General features: G+C 35.8%; 1 protein-coding gene across 4 annotated transcripts in view; it reads left to right on the plus strand.

Moving 5' to 3' along the window:
• Window positions 1-16,102, plus strand: part of LOC105207977 — a 108,482-nt gene that overhangs the window by 71,735 nt on the left and 20,645 nt on the right. For all 4 annotated transcript variants that reach the window (XM_011177682.3, XM_011177683.3, XM_039452344.1 and 1 more), the window contains one exon: window positions 14,115-14,520. In XM_011177682.3, coding sequence (XP_011175984.1) covers window positions 14,115-14,520 — 406 coding nt within the window. The remainder of the gene's footprint in view (window positions 1-14,114; window positions 14,521-16,102) is intronic.

A 16,102-nucleotide genomic window follows, 5' to 3' on the forward strand; every position in this document is an offset into this window, starting at 1 on the left:
GTTTTTTTTCCATATCTCTTTAAAGAAATGCTTATCTTCGATATTTTATACATTCTCTTATGTAAATATTAATTTCAATTATAAAAATTTAATTGCGGGACGAAATCGTTTTCTTTTTATTTTTGACATTTACTTTAAGCATAAACGTGGCATCTCGTACGAATGAAAGATGCAAGTGCCTGTCGGTATTATGTGAAACTAAAACGTCCGCTGCTTTTCAGTCACTGAGAAATGTGCGCTTTTTCTTTTTACGAACATCATAAAGTGAGATTTTATTCGAGTTTTACGCGTAAATTCTTGCACCGTATTGCAACTTACGTCCATAGAAGAAATTTTTGCTTGTAATGAACGACATTATCGTATTTTTTACGCATGAAACCGTACGCGCGCGAGTTTCTCTCAACTTTAACTAACATTTTGTGGGAACGCCAATAAGCGATTAGGAGTCAACTCGTTGATTCGTTCCCTTGATCAAATGAGCGCACTTGAACTCGGAGTTTTCACATTCGCAACCCGATTTCCCCACCGGTTTCCTTATCTAATCTTTCCTCCAACGTTGCAGATTCTACGAATATCAAATTGTTATCACCATAGTGTAGCGCTTAGATAACTTCAAATTATCTAGATAAAAATAAGACACATTGCGTGTAAATGTATCTGAGATAAGAGGTGATTTAATTTGAAATTTATCTAGCTAAAAGATAGAATTATACATTGTTTTATCTAGATAATTTAAAGATAATATCGATGTTGAGCAAAACAATTTAGGATATACAAACAATATATGTATTCATATTTCTATTTATAAATTCTTATTTCTTAAAAACAAGAGTTCTTCAAATAATTTAATCTAACAAAAAATGCTCCTCTTTTGATTTCAATCGGCACGCAAATAAAGAAAAAGTTGAAAAAATATAGAGAAAATATATACTTTCTTTTCTCTTTCTGATAATGTTCTTTGTAAAAGTTTTCGGACTTTATAATTTTAGAGCAAGTTTTACACAGCGCTACCAATCATTTTCTGATCTGAACAATTTGTTATCACTTAAAAAAATTCTGCTGTTAGGATAATAAATAATAACCCGGAGATTGAAGCTAAGGACAATATTTCATACTCGTTGTTGTTCACATGCTTATTAACTTGGGTAATTTGAATTAGATAACACTTTTTATCCAAGATAAAGATGGAGATAATATATAATACATTCTAATAATCTAGATGAAGATAAGATAAAACCATTTCATTATCTAAATAATATTAAATACATAATGGCGAACACTAGTCATTGCATTCACTGACGCGTCTCGTCTTCAATCTTTAACATCCCCGTCCATCAGCATCAGTTTCTTTGCGAGGTGAAAATTTTGCTGCCCACCGCAGGCCGCCGAGCGTGTCACTTTCCTTTCCTTGACGTAATTTTTGCGCAAAGAAATAGTTAGATCCTATTTCTCGTATCGATTTCCTATCGCTTCCTCTTCTCTTCAATCGCGACTAATAAGCGCCTTTTAATCCTTCCCGCGATTACGCAGCATGTTTTGCGTCATCTCGGAAGATTCGACGTGCGTAACGACAATCGGGAGTTGCGATCGATCGTTATATCGACAGCCGGGTTGCGTTTATCTCGATGTTGCTTAACCCGTCTAACAGGATCTCTTCTTTTCAAAGAAGAGGAAGTTCATTAAGAATCTTGCGTCTTTAATTAATAAGTTTGTAAAACATTTTTAGTTATCACATCTTTTCAATTTTACACGTACTACTCGATTTATATAAATTAGAAATCAAGAGCATTGCGGTAGTATCTTTAGCCGTATCCTTATAACCGCTAGAATATCACACGAATATTATTAAAAATCGAAATAATATTAAAATAATATTTCGAGAATATTATCCAATATCCTTAATATTATTTTAATATTATTGAAATATTGTTATTAATGTTATATGTCCGCTTTATAATATTCGTGATATGTTATTTCAATATTCGTGGAATATTATGAAAATATTTTACGAATATTATTTTTGTTCAAAAATTAATGTGAATTATTATTCATAAAATATTTATAAACTTTATAATTACATTTTAAAAGTTATAATATTCTCGATAATTTAAAATATTGAAGTAAATAATGGACATGTACCCATTTTTATTAAATAATATTGTAGTGCTTATAGAGATGATACTAACTGAATATTAAATACCTTTGAATATCAAATTATATTTCTCATTGCTTATCTTAATATCAGATATGGTGCATACTTATCGTGAATTTTTATGAACATTATTATTTTTGTGATCACCTGTCCGATACGAATATAGCTTTATCGCGCTACGAGATGTTACGAAAATGATCAGTGTGCGTGTATCGAAACGCTCTCGCGATGGGTACTTACCATAGCGGCGTCATAATAACGCGTTGAATTTTAGCATACACACCGACGTACGGTTGTGCAACGCAGAGACGCACCGGTGGAGTCACAAGGATGATGTATCCACGGTGCATCTACCGTGACCCCGGGATGCGCATGCACACGCGGTCGACTTGGCTACAAGATCGCGTGCGATAATGCCTTGCGCGCGTGAACGCAACTATCTCCGCAATACCATAATATAATAAATGAGTATATATGTATATATGTATGCACACACATCCACATATATATAGGTAAACTCGTATATAAATGGAAGAACTGTAAATTATAGAAAGTCCATAATTAATCCAGGTATTATGTAGGTAACTATACTAATTACAATTTATTATGATTGTCTAAATTATCCAACATGGTGTTATTTTACAAATAGCACCTGCAGTTTTAGACTAAATTAATTAATCAGATAAATACTTAATATCTTACACACATGTAATAAATAAAATAATGAAACATTGGCTGAAGTTTTTTTTGCAACAAATTTTTTTTTTTTAAGGGTAAAAAATTCTTTTGACATCATTGCCACATTAGATATTTATTAGCATTATTACATTGATTTTCAATTTAATAACGTGATATTGCTATTTTTTGCTTAATTTGGAACTGTGTTTTACGATTAAAAATTTATTCAGTGCGCAGTTTCATGAATTATAATATGTATACATAAAAAGATACATAAAAAGATGCATAAAATCACGTGATAAATATCACCTATGACCGATAAGGCAATTTGATTGTTTATAATAAAATATTGTTCTAATACTAGGATACGCGATTAACAGTATTAAACAATTTTGTAAAAAGAGAAATTGACAATATTTTTTGCACTTGACCGACCTTTTTGCCAAAGAGAAATTGACTAACGGATAATTTCAATAAAAACCATCCTACAATGAAACGCAGGTCGCAGGTCGCAGGTCGCAAATTCTGACGGGACGACCAGTCAGAAGTATCAATGGTATTATTTTTGTTTGATTGTCGCGTCCGCTTTTGCGACTCGCGACTCGCGTTCCCCGTTATGTAAAACGTTCTTTATATTGAAATTTTTTATTACGGATTGTATATACAGTAATAGATATTCTCTAGGAAACAGTTCTATCTGGTTGCATAATTATTGTCGCTGCAGCGTTCAAAGTATCATTTAAGTAGGATCTGCAACCGTTAATTATTCGTATTGAGGAGTGATAATTTGCATAATTAATGACGAATGACACGTAACAACGTGTATTTTTCTCAAGATGAAAGGAATAAAGGCGGTCGATGGTCGCGAGCACGAGGCACTATCGTGCACGATCTTCTCGAAATAAAAGCGCATTTATCAGGTAACAGTTCACGTACTTGCGTAAATTTTTCCATTGGTCAGTCATTCTCAAAGTTATGATTTGCTTTGTGATGCATGCAAAACAACTCATGCACTTAGCGTCACAGAATTGCATGCACCGGCAAACATATGTTTGAGATATAACAATATCATCGTGTTTCTTTCATGTATAAATGCTAGCTTTAGTTAAACATTTATTTCAACATTATTTTTTTCTTTTATATTCGTTTTCTAACATTATTAACATTCATAGACGAAAATGAATGAAAATTTAGGCAGAGAAATTAATTAGAATTAATTAAAGAATAAAATCTTCTGATTATAAACATTGTTTATCATTGTTTATCATTTGAAACGTACATTAAGCGAAAATTATTATCTAAGTGCTTATAATTTCAACCCAGAAAAAATTAGTATCAAATCAACAATTTTGACAAATTGTTTCATAACATATATGCAAGAATATAAAATCTCGAAAGAATTTGATAATCTTAAACAGACACAACTTACATGAAGGAACAAAAATTTTTCAAGTAAGTAACAAATTGATTTCTTCAAAGATTTTATATCTTTGCATATGCGTGAGAAAATAATGGTTGACTTGATACTAATTTTTTTTCTGTAAAAAGGCATCTTGGTACGTTTTAAAGAAAGAAATGTTAAATTGTTTAAAGAGATGAAAGAGCGATTTTTTTAAAGAACGCCTCACAATCCCGAAGTGTTTTTCTTCACACGAGTTCAATGAAGGGTTAAATCAGGGAAGCCACGATACTTCCGAGGCGGAACATCTGGTCTGCACAGAACATAAAAGCCGGGACTCGCGTCCATTCTTTTTCTCTCTCTCTTTCTCTCTCTCTCTTTCTTTCCACGCAGCGGCTGGTGAATCCCGCGGTAACGGGCGGAATGAAATTGTTACCGCAGTTATGACTGGTATTATGACTATTGCGTTTTGCGCGATTGGCATGAGCGAGCCGATATTGTTAAAGTAAGGGCGGGAGTGTGCCTGCCGGCCGTATCTCGGGAAAGACAATGTCGTTAGCGCGGAGGTGGAATAGATAATTTCTCAAACACTTTGCGAGTCATCGACCTGCCTGCCACGGTGTATCGATATCCGAGCCGGAAAGGTACGCTTACTTGAGCGTGACAGACGCGTTTCCATCCGGAAAGGTAATTGTCGACACACTGAACCGCCGGTCTGCTTTTTAAGACGACTTCTCGTGAATACGTGACGCTAAAGCATAAGTTATGGTTCATTAATGAGAGATATTTTATCATCGAAGGCAGATAGTTTACAGAGAAAACTCATCGTATTTTTCCTTACGGAGAATAGAATAGAATTTATGGAAAAATTTATACGGCTCGTAGAAGTATTTAGAGAAACACACAGTATCTTTTATATTTATAATCATTAGTGTTAAACCAATAATTAATACAATCTCTATTAGCGCTACAATTATTTAATAATATTATTTAATATTTCATATTTTTTAATAATAATATTAATAATATAATAATATATTGCAGGAATATTATTAATATTATTATTAATAATATTAATTATAATATTAATAATATTCTTGAAATATTATTGAATCTTAATAAAAAATGGTTATATGTCTACTCCTGATACCTAATATTATATTATATGAAAGTAAATAATGTTGTTTACTTCAACATTTAAATTTTCGGGAATACTATAATTTTTAAATATAATAATTATAAAGTTTATGAATGTTTTATGCATAATAATTTACATTAATTAAAAAAATATATTTATAGAACATTTTTATATAATATTCCATGAATATTGAAATAATATACCACGAATATTATATAAAGCGGACATATATAATATTTATACAATATTCCTGAAATATTAAAATAATATTAAAAAGATTTGAATAATATTCTCGGAATATTATTTTAATATTATTTTAATTTTTAATAATATTCGTATAATATTCTAGGAATAGCGCTTATAAAGATGTAAAGTAAAATATATCTTAACGCTGCAAATTGAATGACAAATAATTCGTAAATATTAAGATTTGATTATTTTTATTTGAAAATGTTATTACATTGCGTGAGTGAATTATGAGAGAAACGATGCTAAGAATTGACCGTATGTGACCAGTAGTGCCACAGCTATTAATTAGCAAGGGGGAGTTTTGCTTTCCCCCCGCGTGTCCACCGTCTATCTCGAGATGACCTCGAGAGATGAGCAAGTAAAATGCACGCGAGTGCTCTTTCACCTGTTCCTTTTTATTCGTTTTCCTCGCCGCCACCGCCGCCACCTCTTTCTCCTCATTCTTTTTCTCCTCCATTTGCCTCCTTTCGCAAGAACCGTCGTCGTTTTTCCGCCGCGACGGATTTTTTCATGCGCCGCGCTTCTCATCCTTCTTTCGGATCGCCTTAGGAACGCACTGCCATATGAATTAACGTATCTTATCAAAAGCGAGATCTCATGTTCTTTCAAGGGTACTTGATGCCTATTTCATGCTCTTCTTCATTCAGCCAGGTTAAAACGCGTCGGCTGCAATACGCTGGTAAACATCGTGAATTAGCGAAGAGAAAAATCGGAAGAGGAATCTCGGATACCCGTGTCTTTTTATTTCGTAGGAGAAAAATACATGGATTGGATTGCTTTCCCAAGACTCTTTAACGCTCCGTGATCGATTAGATACGGGGCATTAAAGCTTGGCAACAATTCGATCCATTTGATATCTTTGCGCTCGGTATTTCTCTTTCTTAGGCTGAAATACTTGGGTGATTGACCCATAATGTTTTTCCTTTGAGGAAACAAATGGAAAGAATTGAGAGATGATGGTCAATTTTGCGATTTCCAATATTAAAAGTTCCTCACCGTTTCTTATTCTCACAATTAAACGTGTAATTTTTTCTTTCGAGTTCTCTGCGAAATATTTTATGTAATAAGTAGCAAGTGTCTCTCCTGAATCTTGTATTCGCAGTGTATGATTTACAGTGAAAATATTTTATCTCGTGTTCTGTCGAGAGTTGGTTGTGGACTAACATCGAAGAAGAGCCGGTCGCGAGTGGCGCATCTGAAGATCGCGCACACTCGAACCGGTAGTTTCTAAAGGAAGTAGTCTCGAAGCTTTCATTATATGAAAAGGTTTATAAGGCTGTGTTTGTTGTTTTAACGAGTTATCGTACGAAGACGGATAAATCGTAGTCGGAAGGACCGGATATCGTGGTGTGCATAGTCACGAAAGAAATATCCAACAAGATTATGACTATCATGATAATCACGATATAACCGAATAAATATTTACTTTACGTAATTAGCAAATCATTGCGCACCTTAATGCAGAAGATTCCTAACAGTTATAATAGTTATAAGAAATACTCTTGGGACTCTTAGGAAAAAGCTCGTATATATATTGTATAAATTACGTAAAAAAATTTTAATGTATTATAATATTTCGTACACAGTATTTAGCTGATGGAAGCTCTGTGAAGGTCGAAACGTATTAATTAATGACTTAATATTAAAATATAATTTTCTGTTTACCGTCTTTATTTGAATTGCTCGTTTTTCTCGAATTTCTTAATTTTTTTAACTTTATATTAAAAAATTTGTAACCTGTTAAGTTTGACATTTTTCATCGGTCGATTTCTAATGGATATTTAAAAATTATATTTTTTATTGAGAGGCACGATATCGTTTTTGTTCACATTTCTATACTGCCACAAGACAAATTTCTCGTTCACTTCGATCTAAGATCGATTTCGTCAACCACGCCCATTTTCGCCTTGCACCTGTAAGTTGTATGCAGACACGGTAACCGTCTACGTGTACATACTCGCTTGCATACGAGTTGCATTGCTCGCTAGTTTACTTTCTGTTTTTCGACTGGCCGCGGCCGACGGGCGGCTCTTACGTGAGCTTGTGGGACAAGATTTTTACGAAAGTCCCGCGTGGACGAGAAAGTAAAGTGCACTTCGCTGTTTGCCCTCAAGGCAGTCGGCTGCCCCATTTTCCGACCTTATGCGCTTTATACGTTGCACGATGCTTTGTTGCTACGAGTGCGAAAAAAAAGAAACAAATAAGACGGAAAATACAACAAGTAACTTTGTAAGAATGCATGAGTTTTATTAAATATTATTCTCATTGTTCTTATTTTTACTTAAAAGTATTTTCGAAAAAGTCCAAAGTCTTTTTTAGAATTTTATTTTAATGAGATGAAAGACGCTACAATATTCCTAGAATATTATATGAATATTATTAAAAATTAAAATAACATTCCGAGACTATTATTCAATATTTTTAATATTATTTTAACATTATAGAGATATTGTATTAATGTTTTATATCCGTTTTTATATATAATAATATTCGCGGTATATTATTTCAATGTCCGCGGAATATTATGAAAATGTTCTACGAATATTATTTTAGTAAAAAATTAATGTAAATTATTATGCATAAAATATTCATAAACTTTATATTTATTGCATTTAAAAGTTACAATATTCCCGCTAATTAAAAATATTGAAGTAAATATTCATGTTATATTTATATAATATCAGAAGTGAACACATGTAACCACTTTTTTATTAATATTAATTAATATTTTAGGAATATTATTTAATATTAAATAACACTGAAGCGCTTATAGAGTTTTATTGTTATACTTTTGATCAATAATTAATAAGCAATTCCTTTTTTTTTTTTACAATCACCGAGTCATTATAATCTATTAATAATAGATTATAACGAGAGTACTTAATGCTGATACTATTGAGAAACGTATATAAAGACGCTTGCACGCACGAACCGTTATATCAGCAGGTGCGATCCCATGCGGTATCAAATGCAAATTATGCTCACAGGTGTGAGATAGAAAACGCATCGCGACATTCTTTGTCGCGCAGACAAATGTTATTGTTAACATATTTTTCTTCTGCAATCTCTATAATGAGTGTTTTCAGGACCTCGTAAGAATTTGCACCGAGCGGTGAACGATCTTCGTCGAGAGATATATTTCGAGAATACTAATAATTTCCCGTCACCAAGCAGAATTGCAGGATGAGTTGCCCGTATTTCCGCTTGCTTTTCGCAATTGAATAAAGAAAAAAAAAGGAAAAAAAAGGGGTCGAGTGCATATCGCGCAGACCTCCTCGGCAGATCGCAGATTAGATTTGGCCTCCAAGCACGTGTGTTGCGAACAAATCGACGCGCTTCGCTCTCTCGGTTGAGATGTGATTCTCGTTTCGCGTATACATATGTACTGCGTTGCATTGGGGAATGCAACGCAGTGCATATGTACATAAGCGCGCGCAGGAATATAATTATAAAGCGCGGGCTGAACGGGTAACAGATTAATAGAATAATAGAATAGATTAACTCAATGGATTAGATTAAAAAAAAAAAAAAATTTCGCGAGACGCACAAAGATAACAATATCCTCCGGCGCAACGTTGCGCGTCCCGTTCGTCCACGGGAACTTACGATTTAATCGTCGCGAGCGATCTTCTCTTTTGTTAACCACGCGCGCGCGCATTAACCGTTGATCACCGCGCGATTTTGGAGAGAGCGCGTGTATCCCGCAGAATCCCATTCGGAACAACGCGTAACGGTACGGTGCGTCGCTCGTCGGCGAAATTGCATCGTGCTTTTTCCTCTCGCGGGAATTGCAATCCCACGGGGTGTTATCTCACAATTCGCGGAGAGAGAAAAAAAGGAGAAAGAAGGTGAGAAAGGGAGGGGCTTTTTTTCAGTCAGATTTTTGTAACCGGGCGATCGTCGATGCTAATTTTGTGCCAAACTTGCACCCACAGAAAAGATTTCTAAATTCAATGTTATTAGTCTTTTATGTATCGTAAAATAAGATACAGGACTATTAGAAGAATTATTAGGAGATAAATATTTTATTCTTAAATCGAAAAATTTTTTAAATCTAGAATAAAATGTCTTGATCTTGGTGCCGTCCCATTTATTTTTTCAGACAGATTTAGATTAGACAATGGAAATTTGTGGCAATTTCATATTTTCTTACAACAATAGGTTGATCTGAAGGAAAAATTGAAGAATTTTTTTCTAATAAAATATCAAAGAACTCGCTTCGCGCATATTTTTGCGGATGCGTTAATTGTAATGCACTTCCAAATTAAACTTTAAAATTATACATCTAAATTTATCTATCGTTTCTATAAAAATTTGTGCCCGAATGGTGTCTCAATGTGCACAGCGATTAATCAAGCGAATAAATTTTTCTTCCAAATGTAAGGACATATAAGCTGAAACAAGCTGAAACTATGTTACTTTTCTTTTAAACAAGTCAATCTTATTTAATTCGACGAAGGAGGGTAGGAATCATAGACCTCATCTTAATATTGCTTTATTCTTATACGGCATAAAATTTCAATAAGATTAAGTATATCAAGAATATTTTTGCCTTGTTATTAGAAGTCCTTACCGAGAGGATGTTATCGCACCCGATCGTGACTGCTACGTGCACTGCTATTTTTTTTTTTCACGCGCAGGTTTCCTCGAAGGCCTCCGTGCTGCAGAAATACGGCACGGCAGTTCTCCTCGACGACCGGACAGGTCGCTGAGAACAGTTCTCCAGTTTCTCCTTCGTCTTATCCCTCTTCTTCGCGATTCTCCAAGCCGGTCTGACATCGACTTTTTTCGTTCGCGCTTAGACGCGCTTAGACACGAGCCGGACTTCTTGCATCTCGTCAACGTTCGCCTTTCGCGAGACGTTCCTCTCTTTCTTTGTCTCTCTTCGCATTTCGCTCCTGGTAGTTTTTTTTTTTTCCGATCGACGCAACGGGACAGGCCTCGTTTCGTGCCAAACACCCATTCTAAAGGGAAGTGATTTTAAAATTTCATACAGCTGGTTGTTGACTTTTTTCTGGACGCGCTATTTCCAGTTTTGCCCTCATCGTCGTTCTCCTCGGTGCTTTTCTTATCAGTACTTTTGTCTCGCTCTCTTGCAACATAGTAAAATGCTTCGCGAGAAAGATTCATACATTATTGCAACAAAAATGTACTCGGCGGAAAGAAAAATTCACTTTTATTTTCTCACAAATAAAAACTGCTTACTGAAGTATTTAGTAATACTTTTAATATAAGAAAAAATAGAATACTGCTCGAAAATATTCAAATATCAATAAAAATACTTCGTAACATAATTCGTAAATGAATTGATATCTATGACAGAATTTTTCTTTTCCTTTGCCGTAAACTTTACATCGAGAAGTCTCATTTTCCTGGAAACATACATTAATAAATCACCTCTTCGTTCGCGATGAACGAACAAATCTGTATGTACATCTGTACAAATACGAGCAGCCTCTTCCTCACTGGTAACGCATGATCTCTTTCTCTCTTTCTCCCGTGAGATTGGCATACGCGGGATGTGCGCGCGACGTTATCTCTTCGATTTCTCTAAAGGGGAAACGAATTTAAATTGCCGATCGCGAGCGATTCCTGTACCATCGTTCACTTTCCCTGAAACGCGCTTGCCTTCTGTCCCTCTTCGTTCTCTTTTCCTCTCGCTTCCTTCGTCTTTTTTCCCTTCTCGCTGTGGCTTCTTCCACGTCGTGGTTCTTTGTACTTACCCATCGAGGCTCACATCGCGTACGTCCTCTCTGTTCTTCCTTCTTCGGAGAACGCAATGCGGCTGACGAGCAGCGATTTGCGGAAGGGATTCGCGATGCTTCTGAACGCGAAGAGGTCGACGGGGGAGAGCGGAGATCGAGCGTATCTTGGCTGGATGCGCTGTTAAAGGGAAATCGAAACGACAGATTCGTCGATCGATTCTCGTCGAACGCGAAGCGATTCCCTTTACGGATAAAATCACGGACGAGAGTGACACGTCGGGTCGAGAGGCTGCGCAATCTGCATTTTGCTCCTGCGTTTTTCTTCTGTATTTCCACGCCACGGCAGGGAGATTAATGCATAAAGAGAATTCGCTTTCGCTGCCGCGATAAACCGCGATAAGGCTCGGCGCCGCGTTGATTATGAACATGGGAAGCGAAATTTATGGGTGACTGGTAATTATGAAAAATCGCGCGTCGAGAGTAGGTTGTCTTGTAATTAATGCTGATTATCTTTGAATCTAAAATATTCCCGATAAACTCTCAGACTCGCGTAGTACGTACTTCTAAACATTACCAACAAACTTATTATTTAAAATATTGAAAATATTGTCTTTCCAGTTGGAAGTATTTTCATTAGTATCGCTAATCAACTTAGGCTCTGAGAAAAAAATCGTATTAGCAACTATAAATTTGTGAGCAAGTAGCACCTCAACCATGTGTATTACGAAGTTGTAGTAAAAATATTAATGAGTTATATGAACTAGGAAAATACAGTAGTATTAATCATTTGTGGTAAAATTATTGGATAAATTATAGAGAAATAGTAATGCAAGTGCGGGTGACGGAGAAATTGAACCGACTGAAATTGGAACTCAGGATCTCTCGTTCTTTTTCCTAGCACATTGAACCTCACTACTCCACTACTATCATAGTTACGCTGAGAGAAAAAATTGTAGTGGTGGCAATGAGAATACAAATTTTGTTAATAGAATTATAATATATAGTTAAGTGAACTATATTATAGTTATTGCAACTAAATTAATGGTTAAGAGAACTAATAAAAAATAGTTGTAAAATATAATATAATATAGTATACTTTATTATATAGTATTGTATAGTAGATTATATGATATAGTATATTATATTATAATATAGTAATATATTATAATATAGTAATATAGTATATTATATAATATAGTTTATTCCTCTAGTTTTTTTAGTTCTCTTAACTATTAACTTAGTTGCAATAACTATAGTATAGTTCTTTTAACTATATATTATAATTCCATTGACAAAATTTGTATAATTGTTCCTTTACAGTTGTCACTATAGTAATTTTTTTCTTTTAGTATATTTAATCTGCCATGTAAACTATAATTGTCATAACTTATTGTAGTAAAGTCTACTATAACTATGTAATTATAGTTGAGGTACTATTTCACTATGAACTAATACTTGCATAAAGTATTACCGTGATGATACAAGCTGTTTTATAGTTATTGTTATTAAAACTTTAGTTGTGACAACTATAAAATAGTTTATTGAACTATGTACATAAATTTTACATATGAAACGTGTATAGGAGTCATTACTATGAATTGTTCTCCGAGTGTAGATGTAGAACACTGTTTCATCTGAAAATATATTTCAACGTCGTCCTGAATTCATAACAAAGATTCTCTTCTCTTCATAAGAGATAAATTACTTTGACGTAAAGAAGATATATTTCTAAAACTGGACGCACACGTGTTGCCAAGTTTTCAATGATATGCATCGGAATTTCGTTTCTTCGGGCGTAAATGCCGATGTCGTATGCATGCCGTGGCTACGGCATACCTTCGGTAAACAGCGTTCCCGAAGAAGGGAAGAATGATGGCCGGGACAATGACGGAGGCAACAATGGCTTCTCTGTTTTGTGCACCGGACGTATATAACTCTGGCTATTCAGGGGAGAGAATGTCGCGTGTTCTCCGTTCTCCAGGAAGTTATTATAGGCGCCCGCGGTATCGACGGACCGAACTGAAGAGTCACAGCAGTATGATGCATCCGTAATTACCGATAGTCACTTATTGTAGGACTGCCGCAAATTACACGACGTACGTAGCGAACCCATTCGGACGTCTCTTACGGAGGGAGTTATTGCGGGACTTCCAATTTCGACCGGCCAGGGAAACAAGCGTAAGATCACGTCGATAAAAAGTATGTTAGATGTTTCGTGACGACGAATGTATGGTTAAGGCAATTTATATGTCTCGAGCGATATAGTATTACGTTAGTAAAGATGAGCGAGGACATTATGCTCCCGTTCGTATAAAGGCTGCAGGGGAGATTGACGATTATCAAAAATACACGCGTATTTATGGGGCTGGAAAATTACACCGTCGTATCTCGATGTAGTGAGAAAGGTTCACATTACGACAAAAGTATCGTACGCAAATGTATATTCGCTAGTTATTTCATTTCAAAACTTAGGATTATGATTATTAATGCGACCGTCGTAAGCATCGTATTTCTCTTTCTACTTTCTTTATTATTTATTGCGTAGAAGCGGAAATAATAACCGTAGAGAAAAAAAGGGAAAATAGAGAAGGAAGTATTCTCGCGCGATATTAGATAACTGTATTGTAATTACGTTAAAATCGATATGCTTCTTGGATATTATAAGAGAGAAAAAGAGAGTATGATATTCTTTATATGCGATAAATAATATAAATATGATTGATGCTCCTTCGTCGACCTGACCCTTCATTTATCATCTTCGCTCAATTGCCTTTCCCTCTTGACTGATCGCAGAGCTACGATACTCTGAGCAAGGGCAAGAAGTCGTGGAGCGTGCGGCTGGGTCTGTCGCGGCAGCACCAGAACCCCGTGGATGACTCCGGCAGGGGTGGCTGGGGCACCATAAGCGGCGGCAGCGTGCTCTCTCGCCAGATGATCTATAGCGGCGATCCGTGGCTGTACGGCACGGTCAGATCGTCGCGGCTCGCCGGGCATGACCCGCCGCGACCCTTTCTGACACCGCCGCCGCTGCCGGGCACGGCGCCGTTGCTCGTGGTATGTTCCTGCCCGGAGTTCCTCGCCGGCACCGTAAGGAAGCTTGGCAGCTGCCGCAAGTGCGGCGGTCACCGGGTGGCCGGTCTGCCCCTCGGAGGAACCTGCCGGCTACCACCGTCCACGAGGTCTCGGCCAAGCCTCGCCGGTAAGTAAATTGCATCTTCGATCATTTAGTCGTTCGCTCCGTGTTTTCGAATACTCGGCTACCAACGGACGCAGCAGGACGTTTCACTGTATTACATTCGTATACCCGATTTGAGTTATTTTTAATTGTTCCCGTGTGTGTCACCACTGCTCCTACTTCATATGTTGTCGATTCAACTAAAACAATTTAGCTGGAGAAATTTATTAAATTGGATTCAAATTTAATACAATTAAAGATAGGCCTGTGTGATCTTGACGCTGAAATATTATTCTTTGTGATTTTACATACAATTTCTGATTCTTTCGATAAGATGGTATGTTGTCGTCAGTAATGTAAAGCTGACTTGTCAATTTAATTCTGTGATATTACTTATTCTGATTTAATTTAAGAGCTGCGTTTGAAATCGAATGTAACGGCGGAGAGTTTGAAAAAATCAGAATTATGTGTAAAATCACAAAGAATGTTCAGCGCCAAGATTCTGCTATGTAAGTCTATCTTCTCTTTAATAAGTCTGGAGTCAATTCTTACTTATTGATTCAAATTTATTTTATTATTTACTTTGATGTGGATAGTATTTACTTAAGAACCAAGCAATTTAATCATAGAAATGAGTTGATTAGATATAGTTGTTTCTTAAACCACATATTTTGTTAAAATAATAATTTCGACGCACATGCGGAAGTTAAAAATAACACAGTGTTATTTAACTCATTTAATTGGCTTTAAATTTGATCCTTTAATATTTAATACTTTGTTTTCTCTTCCAATTAATTTACGTCCTTGACTATTTGATAAAGATTGCGTTCTTCTTACTTTTTGATACTTTGCGAACGATATTCTCAATATTCTTACGATACATGGAAGGACTTTCTTTCGTCTGTCGTACGATACTAGGACGCGTTAGAGAACGAGATATCTACGAAGTGGAACCTCCTGCTGCGTGTCGTGAAGTATGAGGGTGTTCCGAGCTCGAAAGATAAGCAAGGGCGGGAGCTCCTGCCTGTCGTGCCGCCGATGATGTTCATGCTCTAATTGTACGCGCTCTTCGTATTAGAGATTTTCTCCTTGCTCGCGTTCGAGATAGCGTGCATGCGGCGAAGCGCAGAAAGTTCTCGGCCGCAGGCAAGATAACTGAATTTTATTCAGCGACGAGATGCTCTCGCATACCTACTTTAGTTTGCATTTAAATCGTTTTATGCCAGATTACATCTTTTCGTTTGCCGAGAGAGAGAGAGAGAGAGAGAGAGAGAGAGAGAGAGAGAGAGAGAGAGAGAGAGAGAGAGAGAGAGAGAGAGAGAGAGACGCTTTGAAACGTGTACTACAAACGATACTTGGAGAATAGACATGTGGAGCAACAACCTTCTCGATTAAAGCAATTGATACTTTACACTTGAATGACTCTCGCGATGGTGATTGTTTCTACTATTATGTGAAATGTAAACGTGGACCTACCGTCGGCTTGCTTGCATTTTCTTTTACATTGGCACTCGGTAAATAGAAATAATAATAATAAATAGTTAAAAAAATTTGTGTACATTATATTTTTTTCTAATATTTATTTTTGATAAATGAAATATACGTT

This window comes from Solenopsis invicta, chromosome 8 (genome assembly GCF_016802725.1).
Source record: "Solenopsis invicta isolate M01_SB chromosome 8, UNIL_Sinv_3.0, whole genome shotgun sequence".
NCBI lineage: Eukaryota > Metazoa > Arthropoda > Insecta > Hymenoptera > Formicidae > Solenopsis > Solenopsis invicta.